This window comes from Moschus berezovskii, chromosome 4, assembly GCF_049115385.1.
Source record: "Moschus berezovskii isolate FMDL1 chromosome 4, NW_MosBer_1.0, whole genome shotgun sequence".
Classification (NCBI taxonomy): domain Eukaryota; kingdom Metazoa; phylum Chordata; class Mammalia; order Artiodactyla; family Moschidae; genus Moschus; species Moschus berezovskii.
This window is the reverse complement of record NC_142463.1, coordinates 112557238-112577575: the sequence shown is the minus strand read 5'-3', so window position 1 is coordinate 112577575 and position 20338 is coordinate 112557238. Positions and strand designations below refer to the sequence as shown.

The 20338-nt window shown below is 41.4% G+C and overlaps 1 protein-coding gene across 1 annotated transcript; it reads left to right on the top strand.

Annotated features, from left to right (window-relative positions):
* The first annotated feature begins 3222 nt into the window (after positions 1-3222).
* On the top strand, positions 3223-17660 carry CD5L (CD5 molecule like). Its single transcript, XM_055403374.2, has 6 exons — positions 3223-3389; positions 7100-7126; positions 12298-12615; positions 13849-14166; positions 14976-15296; positions 16665-17660. Exons 1-6 carry the CDS (start codon positions 3362-3364, stop codon positions 16670-16672), a joined length of 1020 nt encoding a protein of 339 aa, XP_055259349.2. The 5' UTR covers positions 3223-3361; the 3' UTR covers positions 16673-17660.
* The last annotated feature ends 2678 nt before the right edge of the window (positions 17661-20338 follow it).

Below are 20338 nucleotides of genomic sequence, written 5' to 3'. Positions count from 1 at the left end.
TGTTCTAAAATGCATGCTGCTGTGCTGTGCTAAGTCAGTTCAGTAGTGTCCAACTCTTTGGGACTCAATGGACTGTAGCCTGCCAGGTTCCTCTGCCCATCGGATTTTCCAGGTAAGAATACTGGAGTGGGTTGCCACGCCCTCCTTCAAGGGATCTTCCAAGCCAGGGATTGAACCTACATCTCTTATGTCTCTTGCATTGGCAGGTGAATTCTTTACCACTAGCACCACCTGGGAAGCCCTCTAAAATGCATATGGTCCTTCATTTTGTGTGTGTGTGTGTTCTTAGCATAATGCTCTTTCTGGCCAAAAAATCTTCCTTTTTCTTTCTTCATGTTCTTGACTCTGTTAATAAAATACTATAGTCTGGAGAAAACTTTCATCTTTATTTTTCTCTCCTTTTCTTTCACTTAATTTTCTGTATGAGTTGGGGAGAAATATATCTCAGTCTTGAAGCCTGAGCTCTCTGTTGGATTTGTCTGCCCACAGGATATATGAAGTCTTTTCTTCTTCATGTGTGATCAGTAGGGCAGGTGTGACTCCTGAAAGATAAAGATAAATGCATAGGGTCTTGGATCCCAGTTGCAACTTAATGTAGATTACTCAACAGCAAAGCTAATATTCTGAGCCTTTTCTGAATTCTGTGTCTGTTACTGCATCATTTTCAGAATCTGCAGTACGTAGAATGTGAGTAATAAGCATTTACAAAGCTATTTATAACTTTTCATCATCTGGATCCTACTAATACTTTTATATCATCTAGTGTTTTTAAAATTCAACATCAGTGTCTCCTGACATCTGACCACCACACAGGCTGTGATTCAGTCATTCCATAGTACTTCTTATTGCTTAAACAGGTAATGCTGTTTCATTTGTCTGCATATGCACAACAAAGTCTTTTCCCATTATGATTCTCCATTCTATTTATTCTTTAATTCCTGTTCAGCTGTCATCATCTCTCTGAAGTCTATTATTAACTCCAAGAAAAGGTGATCATTTCCTCAATTGTGTTCCCAAAGTTTCTTATACTTTCCTTTCTTATAGCTGTGTTTACATGCTATTGCAATTAGTTCAGTTCAGTTGCTTAGTCGTGTCCAACCCACTGGGCCCCATGGATTGCAGCATACCAGGTTTCCCTGTCCATCACCAACTCCTGGAGCTTGCTCAAACTCATGTCCATTGAGTCAGTGATGTCATCCAACCATTTCATCCTCTGTTGTCCCCTTCTCCTCCTGCCTTCAATCTTGCTCAGTATCAGGGTCTTTTCCAATGAGTCAATTCTTTGCATCAGGTGGCCAGAATGTTGGAGTTTCAGCTTCAGCATCAGTCCTTCCAATGAATATTCAGGACTAATTTCCTTTAGGATGGACCGGTTTGATCTTGAAGTCCGAAGGACTCTCAAGGGTCTTCTCTAGCACCACAGTTTTAAAGAATCAATTTTTTGGGACTCAGCCTTCTTTATGGTCCAGCTCTCACATCTGTACATGACTACTGGAAAAACCATAGTTTTGAATATAAGAACCTTTGTTGGCAAAGTGATGTCTCTGCTCTTCAATATGCTGTCTAGGTTTGTCACAACTTTTCTTCCAAGGAGGAGTTCAGTTCAGTTCATTTCAGTCGCTCAGTCATGTCCGACTCTTTGCGACCCCATGAGCTGCAGCACGCCAGGCCTCCCTGTCCAACACCAACTCCCAAAGCCCACCCAAACTCATGTCCATTGAGTCGGTGATGCCATCCAACCATCTCATCCTCTGTCGTCCCCTTCTCCTCCTGCCCTCAATCTTTCCCAGCATCAGGGTCTTTTCAAATGAATCAGCTCTTCACATCAGGTGGCCAGAGTATTGGAGTTTCAGCTTCAACATCAGACCTTCCAATGGACACCCATGACTGATCTCCTTTAGGATGGACTGGTTGGATCTCCTTGTAGTCCAAGGGACTCTCAAGAGTCTTCTCCAACACCACAGTTCAAAAGCATCAATTCTTCAGCGCTCAGCTTTCTTTATAGTCCAACTCTCATATCCATACATGACTACTGGAAAAACCATAGCCTTGACTAAATGGACCTTTGTTGGCAAAGTAATGTCTCTGCTCTTTAATATGCTCTCTAGGTTGGTCATAACCTTCCTTCCAAGGAGCAAGCGTCTTTTAGTTTCATGGCTTCAGTCACCACCCACAGGGGTTTTGGAGCCCAAGAAAATAAAGTCTGACACTGTTCCACTGTTTTCCCATCTATTTGTCATGAAGTGATGAGGCCAGATGCTATGATATTAGTTCTTTAGAGTTGAATTTCAAGCCAGCTTTTTCACTGTCCTTGTTCACCCTCATCAAGAGGCTGTTTAGCTTTTTCTTTTCACTATTATTATTATTGAAGTATAGTTGATTTACAAGGTTGTGTTAGTTTCAAGTGTATAGCAAAGTGATTCAGTTATACACACATATATTTTCAGATTCTTTTCCCTTATAGGTTATTACAAATATTGAATATACCTCCCTGTGCTATACTATACTTCTTGACCTGCATACAAGTTTCTCAGGAGATAGGTAAGGTGGTCTGGTACTCCCCACTTCAGAATTTTCCAGTTTGTTGTGATCCACACAAAGTAAATGTTTTTCTAGAACTCTCTGTCCATCATATGTTAGACTTAAGAATGACCTGATTTCGTTATGACAAGACCCTGCTTCCATTCAGTTTCCAAAGATGGGCATAAACCAGAACAAGCATTATGCCCTCTACTTAGCACTGGAGAAGCTGGTTTGAGAGAAATAAATCAAGCCATATTTGCAAAGATTGCCACCTTGACTCTGGATTGCCATCCTGACTCTGAATTATGGTGACTTCAAGGGCAACTTTGATCTCTATATTTTCTAGTCACTCCCATCTGGAAGGAAAGAATTGAAATTGGCTTATTAACCCCACAAATCATACATGAAGATCAAGCATTACTTGCTCTTCTAATGTGAAGTGGCCCTTATTCTTGGTACTTGCTTTTCCTTATGGGAGTTGTTTCCCTCATTTACATAGTGAGGGGACTAAAGCAGAGCTCGATGGAACTGGGATTACAGCAGAACCAAAGCATAGCAGCTTGGGATTTTTTTTGTTTGTTTTCTTTTGTTTTCATCATCTTTCTGCCAGTTCCGGTCACTTCCCTTCCTCTGGGACATGCTGAATTCAGCAAGTCCAGCTCTATCAGTCCTGACCTCTGAGCCCATTGGTTTCTAGTCATCTGATAAAGCCTTTGCTGCAGACAGGACCTGCCTCCTTCCCTCCTCACAGCACACTTGCAACCAAAGCTGCATATTCCTGTTCTGGGACCTCCTTCCAGCCTTACATTTCAGTTCACTACCTTCAGCCATCTGGGACATGGCTCTGTTTTTCTTCTTGATCTTTGGTGAGTATTTCTGCTCCTTTGGGTCTGGGCTTCAGAGTATTCTGCAACTGCCCATCTGGTACAGATCTAGGTATCTTTCAAGGAAAGGCTCCTCCCTATTCTCCTCCTTTCTCTATATCTGGTAATTATTCTAAATCCCCAAAGCCACTTAATCTACACTCAATTTATAATCCACCTTGATTCCCAGAAAACTTTCTATTTCCCTATATTCACACTACCAATTCAGTAATAATTTGTACTATTGCTTTTTCACACAAATTTTCCTAAATGCATTATTTATAATAAGACAAATAAATGGACCATGGGTAATAGCAAGAAAAAGAAGTCGAATTGCAGGACAAACACCTTCCATTGATCATATTGATTCCTCTCAAATGTATTTCATGTGTTTCCCTAGTTTTTCCCAGTTTCTTATTGCTCAGATTAATTTAGAGTAGATTGGGATTTTGGAATCAAAGAGATCTGGATTTCAATTTTTGCTCTTTGATTTTTTAGCTGTCTGAATTTTAAAGTTACCATAACCCTCTGAAATCTCATTCTCATCTATGAAGTAATGTTATGTTCCTCAGAGGTTTTTTTAGGAGCCTTTCCACAAGATTAAAGAGCCTGCTAAGTCCCTTCCCTAATCAATCACATCCATTTTAATATTCTTGATGATCAAATATACCACTGAAACCTACTGGTCTTTCAGTTGGGCATTTGTGTGTTCTATGCACAGTGCTGGTCACATTCCTAAACACCCATACACCCCTTATGTTACCTAACAGATAGTCCCCCACCTCCTGTTGTGAAGTTACTATTGAATCTCTTAGGTTTATCTTCAGTTGCACCTCCTTCATGAAGTCTTTCTGATCAGTGATACTTATGGTGATCAACCCCACTACAGAATTCTTCAAGTCACCTTTGGGCTATATCACTTTCACACCTATCAGGCTCATCACATTCAGTTTCCTTTGCATATATACATGCTTTGTGTTCTTTATTAGACTTGTAGGATATTATGCATAGTATAACCTTGAGTTTTAGGCAATTGCAGACAAGGTCTTTTTGAGTCTGGGAGTGTCTATATCCTAAAGACTAAGGACATGTTGTTATCAAACAGTTATTTGCAAAGCAAATATTTGGAAGAAAATATTTCAGGGCAAGTCAATGAAATACATGGATTTGCCCAAAAAGCTCTAGGCTGGAAGTCCAATGATATTAACTCCTTCAGAAAGATGCTATAAGACAGGGTGGTGTTGGGGGATGATGAGTTTTGAAGTTCAAAATACTGGGTTTCAGAGACCACTGATAGTCACAGGACTCTCTCTATAGTATTTGCTGTTGTTCAGTAGCTAAGTCGTGTCTGTCTTTTTGTGCCCCCCTGGACTGCAGCATGTCAGACTTCCCTGTCCTTCACTATCTCTCAGAGTTTGCATTAGGATGGGGCCTAATGAGTAAATGAGTCTGATTACACAGAGATCTTGTAGGAAGAAACTCTGATCATTCAAAGATGTGCTGATACTTAAACCTGGAAGTTTGGAAATTAGCATAGAACTGCTTTCTGAACTCTTAACCAGGTTCAGCAAACTACAGCCTGCAAACTAAGAATGGATATTACATTTTTAAACTGTGGGGAAAGTCAAAAGAATACTATTTTGTGACACATGAGAATGACATGAAATCTAAGTTTAATTGTTCATAAACAAGCTTTATTGGAACACAGACATGTTTATTCATTTACATGTATATGGTTGCTCTCGTGCTTCATTGACAGAACTGGTTATAACAGAGACTGTATAGCCCATGAAGCCTAAACAAAAGCCTGGCCTTTGACAAAAATGTTTGCTGACCATTGTCTAAATGCAGTGTCAGTGAACACAGAAAAATACTGCCATTTTCCCCTATGTGAAAGGTTGCTGCTATGAACCGTGAATGATGCTGGGATTCTTGGCCTCTGGAGGAGAGGCATTCAACCTGGGGCCAGTGATGAGGCTTGATCGCTCAGAGCTTTTTGTGTAATTAAGTTTTATTAAAGTATAAAAGAAATAGAGAAAGCTTCTTACATAGATATCAGAAGGGGGCAGAAAGAGTATCCCCTTGGTAGTTTTTATCAAGGAATTATATACCTATCAACAAGCTGCTAATTAGAGGGGAAAAAAACAAAAAACAAAGCCTCAAAACAGAGTGACAACAGGCCCTTCACCCACAACATGCATTTTCAGATAGCATTGACACAAGGTGAGTCATCCTGGGCAATAGAACAATTAACATTAATCTTGAAGAAAGGCAGATTTCCAAGCAAATACATAGTTTCATTAACAAAGCTTAAGAGAACACTTCCACGAGTAAAACATACTGATGTGTTGAACCATTATGGGTTCTGAGTCTTAGGTGAACTGACTTGAAGAAAGGTAAATAAGGTAAATATATTAACATAGCTTAAGAAAAAACATTTCCATAAGAGAAATGCATTGGTTAGCTCAAGGTTTGAGAAAAGTTAAGTTCAGGTGGACCAGGTGTTGCCATGGCAACACAGAGTTTTAAAAGAACCCTCCTTTTAATTTTGTATAGAGAAGGGAAAAAAAAAATTGACACTTGTAGTTTGTTTCCTCCACTTGGGGACCCCTAGCCTCCCTGCCTGTTACCCTCTCATGTGCCTTTCAAGACATCTTTATCCTCCCCAACCAGTGCATCTGTTGTGGAATCCGGAGTCGCAAAACACACCTCAGAGGACACTCAAGACAGTGGAGTACAGTTTACTACGCCAGCGGGTCCAAGGGGAATCAGTTCCCAACAAGGACCCTGATGTTTCTGAGAGGCCCAGTTTCATACCCACCGCTACGTGACTAATTACATGTTAGCAACCTCTTTGTTGTATGTGACTGAGTTTTACAACAAATAGGTGCTAGGAGAACAAACAATTAAAGTTAAAGGTTGCTGCTAAGTCACTTCAGTCGTGTCTGACTCTGTGTGACCCCATAGACAGAAGCCCACCAGGCTCCCCTGTCCCTGGATAGTGGAGTGGGTTGCCATTTCCTTCTCCAAAAGTTAAAGGTTGGGGGGCAATGATTATACATCAAGAGGGGGATATCTCTATGGTTAATCTAACAGGGGCAACCTGACCCCAACTACAATCTCTGTTTGTCTTCTGTAGGGAGGGAAGTCTCCAGGAGACCTGGTTTTCACTAGCAATAGTTTTCTCACTCTTGGGCAGGGTTCAGTCCCAGTTCACATCCAGTCTTTAGGATGGATGACAGGCTTCAGGATGGAATCTCTCTTGCTTCTCTCACACTGGCCCCAACACACTTTCCCAGAAACCTCCAACACGTTTTCCTGTTGGACTCAGATACTACATCACCACACTTCTAGTTTAGGTGGTAATCACTGATCAATCCAATAGATTAAAATAGAAAATCAAATCTATCCATGCCTGGGGTAGAGTCAACATCAGATGGAAAGGGAACATGATAGGTCTAGTTAGGCATGGTAGAATGGGTCTTTTTGGCTCTTAGTCAGTGTCCATGTGTTTTTTTAGGCTGGTCATTCTAGGAGAAGGAGGAGAAGAAGGTCTCAACAAGGTCTAACCTTGGAGGATGTGTATTTACCTCTCTGTCCCACAAAGTTCAACAAAACTTTCTAGAGAGTTGTGTTTTTGAACAAAGCCTTGGCAATTGACTACTTGATCTCATTCACTTCTCTCTCTCTTTCTCTCTTTTTTATTTGCTCAGCCTTTTGCACCGGACCTGGACTTCTAGGTAAGAGTTTTTGGGGTCCTAAGAGGGTGGACTTTCAGCTCTGGAGAGTGGATATTTTGATTTCCTGGGGCCAGGGAGAGAGGCCGTGGTTCAAAAGAGCCCCAGTAGATTTTCTTTGTGGTTTCCCAACCCACTGACTCAGTCTTTTATGGATAGTTTTGCACTTCCAAAACTTAGAGAAAATTCGAGTGGTTTATACTGCAAAGGGATTCCTCTCCATTTGGCCTGTGTGACCCAAGACTCTAGCCCAGCTCTAGCTCCATCATCTAACAAAGCAGATGGCTTTGTTTCAGGCTCAGAAGACACCTCACCTCCTGGGAAATAAAGTTTTTTTTGCCCTTCTATATTCTACTACTTCCTGGTCCCTCTGCCAACTTTAATGTTATCATTGAACTAGAAATGCACCAGCCTCTGTGCACCTCATGGTTTCAACAGCGGAGTGCAGGCTGGATTTCAGTGGCCACCAGCCACCTCTGCAAAGGGTCTTTTGGCAGAGCACGGACGGTTCAACTGAGGAGAGAGTGGGGTGGCACAAAGAGAATTAGTCTGTGGAAGAGGAAGCCTCTGATGGTCCCAAAATCAAGGGGACTGGTTGGGGATTAGGAGTTTCTTTGACATTGTCTCTTCAGCTTATTTTTCTCTTAATAGTAGAGGCTTTGTGAGAGAGGGGCAGCTGCAAACTCTGCTATGAATGTGGAGGATCTTATATCCTGCTGGATCAATTTGCTTCCTTAAAGAAATGCTGCTTCTGGGTCCCAGTCCAATACTCAGATGACCTGGTTTTTCTTCTCTGGCCTCCAGGGTTATGCCTTGCTGCAAGTGCTAGGAGACAGCTGCTCTTTTAATACTCAGCGAGGGAGGACCCACTCCTGGGTCCCTGTCTCTCAAGTCCTCAACTAATAAAGTAGGCTAAAATATTGTCTAGGACACAACTGCCCTGATGAGCGCCTTTGTTCTTCTCTCTAGCTTTTAAATCTTCTCAACCCTTCTATTCCCTTTAGCTGCATTTCTTTGATACTTACTCTCTTTCTCTCTCAAACATATTTTTTCTCTCCTACAACGTGATCTAGTCCTCCGCTCCATGGAAAAGGAAAACTTATTTAAAACCAGAATTTGGGGGCTTCCCTGGTGGGACAGCAGTTAAGGCTCCACACTTCCAATGCAGGGTGGTGGATTTGATACCTGGTTGAGGAACTAAGATCCCACATGCCATGTGGCATGGCCAAATAAAAAATAGACCCGAATTGTATAACTCAAAATAAAATAAAATAGCCTGTGCATGATCCTGATATCGAATATTTGCTAGAGCATACAATAATGCCTATCCAAACTCTAATTTTAGTTACAGTGATCCAGAAGTTATTTCTAGATGACTTTTCTTGAATTATATATACATGCCTTAAACTTCAGAGTGCAACAATGGGAACTTTTCTGAGTTTTTTATAGTTCTATTTTAATTTTTGTCTCTAAACTCCATTCCTCATGTCATTTCCCTCAAGAAAGTATAGAAGAAGAGGCGAGAAATAAGAACAAATGAATAAACCAAATATAAACTTCTCAATGCAATTTAAAATCAACCAGGTCAGATGTCTTTCACCCAACTACTTCTTCTGGGGTTGATGCCAAGTTCTAGAGAGTTTGTGCAGAGTTGAGACAAAGTAGGCAGTAGAAATTTGGGTCCTGATAAATCATGTTTCATTCATACAGGTATCTGAGTCGTTCCATGTAGACAATGTTGTCATATACTGTTCATAGTCTGATAGACCACAGGCCATGAGTCCAAATGTTGTCTCTCCAGGTACAACAGATCTCTCCCTGGAGGCTTGGCAAACTTAGATCTTCTTTATCACTATATCTCTCTGGGGCTGAGAGGACTTGATGGGATTGCGTCAAGCCTATTAAATATAATCTTCTAGAGGACAGCAATGCTAACTATCTTGATCATCACTGTTCTCTGTGTTCACAAAACAGTACTTGGAATGTGATATCCAGAAGTTTGTTTCCTGATAAGCTCTTCCCTTGTCTCCCTACACAGTCCTCTATACTCCATGTCTAAGTCTTGGTTTCCTCAGAATTTATCTGGAGACTCTGTGAAGCCCATCTCCTATTCCCAACACATGGAATCTTCTAGACCCGGTTTTAGGGCTCTGAGACTTTGAGGCTCTGACTCTTCCCTTACCCAGCACTCTCTGTATTTCTTCTGAGCTAGGTTCTTGGACGTGGGAAAATGTCATGGGAAGCAGCAAGGATGGTTGGGAGTGGATCATTGATATTGAGAGAGAGAGTCAGGTTGTTTAGCCTAAATTATGTCTAGACAGCTCCATGCTTTCAGTGCGGGGGAAATAGGTTCAATCTCTGGTCAAAGAACCACAATCCCACAGTGGCTAGAATGAAAACCACATTACAGAAAGTTAATCAGGATGACAAATCACAGGGTTATGTCCAAGATTAAGGGACAAGATAAAGCCCAGAAAAGCAACTAAATGAAGTAGAGATAGGTAACCTTCCAGAAAAAGAATTCAGAATAATGACAGTGAAGATAATGACAGTAAAGATCATGGGATCTCAGAGATAGAATGGAGAAGATGGAAGAAATGTTTAGCAAAGAACTGTAAGAACTAAAACACAAACAGAGATGAACAATACACTAGAAGGAATCAATAGCCGAATAACTGAGTCAGAACAGATAAGTGACCTGGAGGACTGAATGGTGAAAATCACTGCCACAGAACAGAAGATAGAAAAATGAATAAAAACAATGAAGACCAGACTGAGAGGCCTCTGGGACAACATTAGACACACCAGCATTTGCATTATAGGGGTCCCAGAAGGAAAAGAGAGAGAGAAAGGACCCAAGAAAATATTTGAATAATAGATGAAAATTTCCTTAACATGGAAAAGAAACAGTTAAACAAGTCCAGGAAATGCAGAGTCCCAGGCAGGATAAATTCAAGGAGGAACACAAAGAGACACACATATAGTAATCAAAAGTTAAAGACAAAGATAAAATATTAAAAGCAACAAGGGAAAAATGACAAATAACATATAAGGAACTCCCATGAGGTTATAAGCTGATTTCTCAACAGAAATTCTACAAGCAAGAAGAGAATGGTATGATATATTTAAAGTGAAGAAAGAAAAAACCTGCAACCAAGAATACTTTACCCAGCAAGACTCTCATTCAGATTTGATGGAGAAATAAAAAGCTTTCCAAACAAGGAAAAGTTGAGAGAATTCAGCCCACCAAACCAGCTTTATAATAAATGCTAAAGGAACTTCTCTAGGCAGGAAACACAAGAGAAGGAAAAGACAGACACAAAATAAACCTAAAACAATTAAGAAAATGGTAATTGGATCATACATATTGAAAATTAACTTGACTTAGACTGATTGGGTGGATGAGAACATGTGCATGTATGCACTTACACTTATCACAACACTCTGCGTAACTCCACAAATTGTATGTAATTATTTTATATTGTTAGGTTAATCATGTTTCCATTATGGCTTGCAATTGTAGTTATCTTTTATTTTTTGTCTAGCTATTGATTGTGAAACGAATAAACATCTTTTACTATTGTGATTATGTAACTAGTAGCTGAGCGACTTCACTTTCACTTTTCACTTTCACACATTGGAGAAGGAAATGGCAACCCACTCCAGCGTTCTTGCCTGGAGAATCCCAGGAACGGGGGAGCCTGGTGGGCTTCTGTCCATGGGGTCACACAGAGTCGGACACGACTGAAGTGACTTAGCAGCAGCAGCAGCAGCAGCAGCTGCTTAACACCATTGACCATTTTCCTGGTCAACAGAAAAATAAAAAATAATTCCATATCACTAAAACTACCATTTAATAGAAAAACCTGTAGTCACTTTTTTTTTTTTAGTTTTTCGTAAATTCCCATATTATTTTATTTATTTTTTTATGCATGTTAGAAATATCTTGGAAATTTTTGAAAAATACAAATGCTGAGGTACTGCTTTTTATCTCCAAAGCTCCAGATGTATTTCTAATGAGCCACCATGTTTAAAAACAACTGGATATATGGTGACCTTTTACTTTTATCTAGTTTGTTTAAATTTTTCTATTTCATGTTCAGTGCTTCATGTTTTAGTTTCATTTAGTTTATGTTTTCCAGTTTCTCTGTCTTTTTTTTTTTATGTTCTTTCTCAAGCCTTTATCAAGCATAGTAGAAAAGCTTTTGTATACACACACACATATATATAGTCTGTATAATACATATATTTTAGAAAACATGATTTTTTGCTTAGCTAAAAAATTATGACATTTCTGACTTCACTTGTTTGACCTACTATGAATAGAATGCTAGATTTCTAATTTATATTCACTCAAAACTTTGATATAATTCCATATATTTTGGCATCTAGGATTACTACTGGTAATCTAGAAAGTTTATTATCTTAGTGATTTTTTAAAAAATTGAATGAGGCTTGAAAGTTCTAATCCAATTCTGAAAATATAAAAGAATACTATGTTGTAAAAAAACCCAAACAAACAGGGAATTAACTTGTGATACAGTATTATTAACTAAAATACAGAATTTGTTCAAATTTCACACAAAAATGCATGTATATATGCTATACTTTATTTGGCTGGAAGGTAATTACAAGACAAACTAAAATTTTATGCAACGTACTTATTGATATGATCATTGTAGCACTGTGCATTTTAATTTCTATTAGAAAATATACTTTTGAAACAATCATATGAAGCACTTCAGTTCAGTTCAGTCGCTCAGTCGTGTCCGACTCTTTGCGACCCCATGAATCACAGCACGCCAGGCCTCCCTGTCCATCACCAACTCCCGGAGTTCACTCAAACTCATGTCCATCGAGTCAGTGATGCCATCCAGCCATCTCATCTGTACCAAATTCAAAGGTAGGGGTATTAAGCCTGTTTTTCCAAGTTTCACCAAAGACCAAATAAAAATACAGTTTAAATAATAATAATAAAAGAGTGTAGCAGAACCAGAACTCAGAGATGGAGTCCTGGAGCTCCTCTTCCTCCTCTTCCCTTTTGACCCCTACTTTCTCACCCTTCAATTCTCCACATCCTGAAAGTGGTAGAAGAATTCCAAGAAGACTGCATACATGCCTGAGTACTCTCTGGGCCACTCCTAATCTCCAGCCAATATCTCATTTCTTTGCAGAGTCTTCTCCCAAAGTGCGACTGGTGAGAGGTCCCCATCGCTGTGAAGGGCGGGTGGAAGTGGAACGGAATGGCGAGTGGGGCACTGTGTGTGATGACGGCTGGAACTTGAAAGATGTGGAAGTGGTGTGCCGGGAGCTGGGCTGTGGAGCAGCCAAGGGGACACCCACCGGCAATTTATACAAGCCATTGGCAGATGAAAAACAAAAAATCTTCGAAGTCAACTGCAGTGGGACGGAAGACAAATTGAGTAAATGTGACCAGCTGGAAGACGTTTATGACTGCTCCCACAGCGAGGATGCAGGGGCGATATGTGAGAGTGAGTATGGCAGGACTCAAGGACTATATGCCAACTGCCCGTACCCTGCATGACCACTCTTTGTCCTCTTTGTCTTTATTCTCCACCATGAACCGAAGGCTAACTGATTCCTTGTCCTTCACTTCTCACCCTTTCTCAACTGTGGACAAATATATCCTCATCTAGAACTGTCACTCCTCCTAGGTTGAACAGTGGCACTAGTGATAAAGAACCCGCCTGCCAATGCAGAGACTTAAGAGACGTGGGTTCAATCCCTGGCTGGGGAAGATCCCCTGGAGGAGGGCACCAACCCACTCCAGTATTCTTGCCTGGAAAATCCAATGGACAGAGGAGTCTGGCGGGCTATAGTCCACAGGGTCACACAGAGTCAGACATGAATGAAGTGACTTAGCATGCACACTTGGTTGAATTAATGATTTTCTCTTAGTTTCAATCTTAGTTTTTCTTAGTTTCAATCTATCCAAGAACCTGATTCTCTTCTTCACACACACAAACATGCACAGATCTAATAACCACTACACATTTGTCTCTAAAGCTCAGTTGGAGTTATGGGGAAGAAATGAGCTCCCAAAATACAATGTAAGTTTATCAGTTCTCAAGGAGTCTATCATCTAGTTTGGTAGACAGGAGATGCTCATAGGAAACCAACACACAACAACTGTGTATATATATATATGTATGCATGAGTGCATGTTCAGTCGCTTCAGTTGTGTCTGACTCTTTGAGACCCTATGGACTGTAGTCTGCCAGTCTCCTCTGTCCGTGGGATTCTCCATGCCAGAATACTGGAGTGGGTGGCCGTGCCCTCCTCCAGGGGATCTTTTCCGTTCAGAGATTGAACCCAACCAGGTCTCCTGAGTCTCCTGCATTGCAGGTAGATTCTGTACCCACTGAGCCACCTGGGAAGCCAATATATATAGACACACACACACATATACAATTGTATATCTATAATTGTATTTCTTTATCCATTCATGTATTTGCTGTCTATGCATTAGTAATTTTCTGTGTGTCTATCTACTTTTCCACTGGACTGTGATTTGGAAAAGGAACTAATCTACGTTTCTCTTTGTTATCCCACAGTTTGTTATCTGACAAACAGTCACCAAATGTTTGTGCCCGATGCTGAAGTCTCCTTCTTGTTTCTGAGAAAGATTCAGAGTTAGGAGCCCCCTTATGTGGGAAGGCTGTGTTCTTGCAGGGAGCAGAAACTTAATCTTTCTTTTCCCACAGTTCCAGAGACCGTAAGGCTGGTTGGTGGCCCTGGGCGCTGCAAGGGGCGCTTGGAGGTGAAGCACCAAGGGCTCTGGGGCACTGTGTGCAAAGCAGGCTGGAGTCTCTCAGCTGCGAAGGTGGTGTGCCGGCAACTGGGGTGTGGGAAGGCCACACTGACCAAAAGATGCTGTAACAAGGATACCCAGGGCCACGGAGTCATCTGGCTGAGCAGCGTATCATGCTCAGGACGGGAAGAAAACCTTCACTATTGCCTTTCTAGGCTTGAGGGGAATAATAACTGCACCCATGATGAGGATACATGGGTTGAATGTGAAGGTAATGCCTATAAGTCCAGTGACTAGATTATTCATGAATTTGATTAAATAGAGTTCTATTCAGTCAGTGTTTATAAAGAACTACTCTGGTAGCTCAGCAATGCAGGAGACCCTAGTTTGATTCCTGGGTCTGGAAGATCCCCTAGAGAAGGGATAGGCTACCTACTCCAGTATTCTTGGGCTTCCCTGGTGTGTCAGATGGTAAAGAATCTGCTGCAATGTGGAAGATCCAGGTTCAATCCCTGGGTTGGGAAGAACCCCTGGAGGAGGGCACGGAAACCCACTCAAGTATTCTTGCCTGGAGAATCCTCATGGACAGGAGCAGAGTCAAACAGGACTGAGTGACGAAGCACAGCACTCATGTATCAAATAACCATGGCAAAGCTATTTAACTGTGCTGCTCATCAATTCTCTTGTTTTTAAAATGGAGCTAATGATACTTGCCTTTGTATATGAAAATGCTTTAAGCAGTATTAAGTGCTAGATTAATATAAACTATTATTATATTGAATTCTATATAATAGGGATAGGACACATAATTCCATGTACTTGTTGAAGTCTTCAATTAAAAGATGAAAACTTCTAGAAAGTCATTCATAAATATTAGACTTTTATAAAATAGATGGGAAAGTAAAAGGTCTTAGTTAAGGAAACAGACCTGGGACACATGGATTGGAAACTAGAGCAAGGGCTATAATCACAGAAACACAGGAAGGTAGAGAGCTTCAGAAATGTTGATGGGATGTGAATGAGCATGTAAATGATGTTTTTTCTTCTTTCCATGCCCCACTTCATCCCCTGACCCTACAGATCCCTTTAAATTGAGGCTGGTAAACGAAGATAACAGATGTTCTGGGCGACTGGAGGTGCTGCATAGGGGCATATGGGGCTCTGTCTGTGATGACGGCTGGGGGATGAAGGAGGAGCAGGTGGTGTGCCGGCAACTGGGCTGTGGAAAGCCAATCTTTGTACCTGCCAAAGAGCGGAGAAACTTTGTCCCTGGAAATGGGCGCATCTGGCTAGATGATGTCCATTGCAAAGGGCAAGAGCAGTCCCTGGAGCAGTGTCAGCATAGGTCCTGGGGCTATCATGACTGCAACCACAAGGAAGATGTGGTCGTATTCTGCTTGGGTAAGCCCTGTGGATTGAACCCATGGGGACTGGCATGGAGGGAGGTGAAGAAGCGGGTGGTGGGTGTGAACTCTGAGGGTAAGAGTTGTTTTACTAGCGCTGCACAGCTGCCCATAATAGTCACCGACTTTGTGTTACTTCAAGGAATTACTTGAGACTCTTAGTCATGGATAGAATGATAACAATTGTTTAAAAATCCCATACTGTACAGTTACTTAGTGTTAGAACAAAAGGGGTTTTGAAAATTATTGAATTGACACCTTTGTATTAAATCTGAAGAGAGTAAGAGTCAGAGAAAATAAGCGACTTTCCACAATCATAAGAATTGTTTTCAAACGATGGAGCAGAACTAAAATGACAAGTCTTGGCTCAGCTCAGGATTAGTTGACTTAGAGGACTCCGGGCCTCAAACTATAAGTTAAAACTTTAGAAGATAGTCCCGCCTCCTTCTACCTATTGTCATTACCCAGATTTTAAATTAATCTGTGGGAATTGGGCTGGGGAAGGGGGCTCTTTGTGAATATCCATGAGACTGTCTTTTCAGAGAAGCCAGGATTCCAGCTGTAAATTGTAGACCTCCCACTATTGTTGGGCTTCCCTTGTGGCTCAGCTGGTAAAGAATCTGCCTGCAATGTGGGAGACCTGGGTTTGATCCCTGGTTTGGGAAGATCCCCTGCAGAAGGGAAAGGCTACCCACTCCAGTATTCAGACCTGGAGAATTCCATGGATAGTATAGTCCATGGGGTCGCAAAGAGTTGGACACGACTGAGTGACTTTCACTTTCACTTCACCGGAGAGTAAAGGAAGAAATCTTGTCCCCATAAGAGTCAGGAAATGCAAAGCATAGCCCTTGGGTGGCTGACTCAAGAGAGTCAAAGCTCTGAAGCCCAGCTTTGTAATTAGTGTGGGATGCTGGCATGCAGGGCTGCCTGGTTACATATTCAGGAAATTGTGTAAGAGCTGAGAGATGATAAAAAATATGAAGAGCAGCTAGTGCCCAGAAAAGGGGGGCTTTAGTGATGGAATACTTGTGTTTGAGTCTTGAGCCTGCCATTCTGAGGCTAATCTTAAGTAGTCAAAAGGAGATATTTCTCTCGAAGAGTTTTGTGATTGTGGAGGGTGAGAAGTGCTAATATAAGTGAATATGGTTTGTGACTCACATGGGAGCTGGTTGAATAAGTCTAGGGCACTGAACTAGATTCTGACGTGGTTCACATCAGTGTGAGATATATATGTGATTAGGATCTGGGAGGGTCTCCCTTTCCTATGCTGGGAATCAGTCTTCTTTCTTGGCCTCTTTGAGCTTGAATGAAATAATCCCTTCTTGACACGTCCCCATCCTTACTGTACATTCTTCTTTCTTTACAGAAGCTTAGCCTGACATTTGATGTTTGGCCTGACTCCGGCAGGGCCTGAGTGTCCTTTGCTTTCTCCTGGTCTCAAATAGCCTAGTGCAAACACTGGGCCCACAGGCTCAGCTACCACTCCCTCAGCCCCTCAGCAAGAATCTGAACACTTTTTGCTCTCAGAGCCAAGCACCCCCATCATCTCCTGGAGATATGAGTTGTTGAATTCTCTCTTGCCAAGGAAGATGGCCTCCCAGTCACCTGCTCCTCACTGCTGACCCTCTGGCACTGATTCTGGCCCCTCCTGCTTCTTTTCAACCAGCCTGGGATCCCCAGGTCTGTTCCTTTTATCACTACAGGACATTTCTAAGACCAAACCTACATGTCTGTAAAGAACATGAAAGGATGGAGACAACAAAAGGAACATTTGAAGGGGAATATGGGTAAATAATGAGATGAAACTTGGGGGAAAGCTCTTTGAATGCCTTTTCTCAAGCCTTCAACACTTTTTCTTAACCTTCAACAATTAACATCTCCTGTTGTCTGATAAAAGCAGACACATTCTTTCAAGAGTAGAGCAGTATCCTATAATCCTAGACCTTTTCATGACACTTGGAAAAGAAATATCACACCCTCTGAATGCCCATAATAAAATACCTTTGTTGACTATTCATATACAACTTCCAACATGGTGTGCATTTAACAAGAAGAATCCCACAAATGTATTTTAATTTTCCCAAGGGAAAATGTATGGACTTGTGACTAGAAGGGAAAGGAAGAGATGGAGAAAGAATTTGGGGGAATAAAGAGTTGTGTCTCATGCCAATCAGATGATATCATTTTAATTTTGTCAACTCAGATTTTAGGGTCTGTAAGTCTGATGCAAGACAGAATGATACTGAGGAGAGAATCATGGCTTGGTTCTAAAAACTGACAACTTCAGGCTCTGAGACTGAGTTGAGTACCTGTTATGTGTCTGCATTTATGCTTTCTAATAAAGTAGATCTCACAGTCTCAAGAGTTGCCTCTCTGTGTGATACGCTCTTTCTACCCAAGGGGAAAGCAGGTGTGTCAGTTTTACAGGGATGGTCTTTTAGGTAGGATTAGGTAGAAGAGATGGAGAAGGCAATGGCACCCCACTCCAGTACTCTTGCCTGGAAAATCCCATGGGCGGAGGAGTCTAGTGGGCTACAGTCCATGAGGTCGCGACTGAGCGACTTCACTTTCACTTTTCACTTTCATGCATTGGAGAAGGAAATGGCAACCCACTTCAGTGTTCTTGCCTGGAGAATCCTAGGGACGGGGAAGCCTGGTAGGCTGCCGTCTATGGGGTCGCACAGAGTCGGACATAACTGAAACTACTTAGCAGCAGCAGGTAAAGAGAACCTGCTGGCAGATGCAGTCATGCGTGTAATACAGCTCTCTCCTCTGGATGGAGAACTTTCTCCCTATTCCGTATCATGGGGAAAATAGAGAAACTTAGCCTTGTAAAGAGAAGAAGGTGACCTAACAGACACTTTGATATCTATCATGTCTAATCAAAGAGATTTTGCCTCTGTTTGATCTCAGGTCTTCCTGATTTTCCCCGCAGATTAGTATCATGTTCCCCAAACCGTGTAATATCAATTGGGTTGGCCAAAAATTCATTTGGGTTTTCCCATAACATCTTATGGACAAATCTGAATGGACTTTTTGACCAACCCAGCAGAATCTTGAGACCTGCTGAACAACCTTGATTGAATCATTGAAAAGCTCTTTTACCCTGAGTAGAGTAGAACAAGGTTGGAATTTCACAAAAGAAACTTTGATTTCCTTTTGATTTTACATTACAATTTCTTTTGTAAAATTCCAACCAGTAAGACACCTGAGAACCAATCAGATAAAAGCAACACCTGTTGGAGGAGGCCAAGTGATCCAAAAAAGCAAGAAGGCAAGACATGACAGAAGCCTAAAAGGTAGTCTTAGAGGTCTAAGAAGAATGTGTCATTAAAGAGGAAATTGAGAAGCTGAAGGACAAGGTTGACACTAGCCTGCTAGCACAGTCCAGGAGAAAAGTGTCCCCTGACCCAAGAATATGGCTGTTTATCTTGATTTCCGAAGTGGACATATGTAAAAATAGTGTATCAGAGCCTGAAGAAATTAGCATAGTGACAACGATTGAGTGCTCACGAACAGTCATGTGTGTTTCTTCTTCCTGGACATGCCACGAGTCTATCCCAGGTTTGTCTTACTAGAACATACCCCAGGCAGATTCCTACCCCTACCCTGGCAAGGCAGAGGAGTAAAGTGGAGCTCTGCATTCAGTGAAAACATTACCCCTTGAGTATTTTAGGAGTTGCCAGTTGGCATATGTGTTATTCCCGAAGAACCTGTCCTGTAACTGGCATCTCCTGACCCTTGTCCCATTCCAGATTCTAGCAACTCCCAAACTGCTCAGCATGCACATGCTCACTACACATTCCTACAGGAGTCCTGGGCAGCAGTCAGCCTCCAGGCCTGTGGAGCTGGAGCCATACACCAAGCACCTACATAATCTCCAGTGGGGAGGGAGACACTTTTCTCCTGGACTGGAAATTTACCCTGAGGCTGCAGCTGCAAACTGGCCACACTCAGTCCCCATTTGGACTTGTTGCCTGGTGGTCCCAGGCTTCTCCAGCCACCAGGTGTCCTTTTATCTAGGTGGGGCCATTCTCACAGTGGAAATGATTTATGCTACCTTCACATCAAGGCAGTTAACAACAGTATGCCTTCTCCATGCTGTTTCTCTTCCTAACTGACTTGTTAGAGAAGACCCCAAGGTTCTAGGGAAGGGCAGACTGAGAAGATTAAAAGGAGCCTGGATCTTTGAATGATTATGTGAATCTCTGAATGACTTCATACTCTGCTGACTGTATTATGAATAAAAAGTAAACATTATTTGTATTAAGTCAGTGAGATGTTGGGGTGGTTTTTACAACAGTTTAGTCTGACTAACAAAGACATAAATAGCATTTAAAAAAATCAGTTGCATTCCTTTAAAGATCACCAGAAAAAAAAATTCTTTTTTCTGAATATCATGCATTTTATTTTTAATTAATTTTTAGTCGAGTATAGTTGTTTTATAACGTGGTTAGTCTCTGCTGTACAGCAAAGTGAATCAGCTCTACGTATATACATATCCATGTTTCGGATTTCCTTCCCATTTGGGTCACCACAGTGCACTGTAGAGTTCCCTGGGCTATTCAGTAGTTTCTCACTAGTTATCTGCTTTATCCATAGTACTGCATGCATGTCAGTTCCAGTCTCTCAGTTCATCTCATCCCCTTGTTCTTCCCTTGGTGTCTATCTGTTTGTTCGCTACACCCATGTCTCTATTTCTGCTTTTCAAATAACTTTATCTGTACCATTTCCCTAGATTCCACATATAAGCACTATTATATGATATTTGTTCTTCTCTTTCTGACTTTCTTCACTCTGTGTGACCGTCTCTAGGCCCTTCCATGTCTCTGCAAATGACAAAATTTCATTCTCCCCTACCCAAGTTTCTAATGATGATTTGGCTTCCTCAAAGCCTCTAGATATCTAGTATCCCATGCTAATTAGGAAACATGAGATTTGGCCCACTGGTTATTTTTACTATAAATTAACTATAATTAATTAATGTATTTTTATTTTGGTGGTCTTCTAAGCCCTTTTTTCTAGAAGCTATGCAAGGTG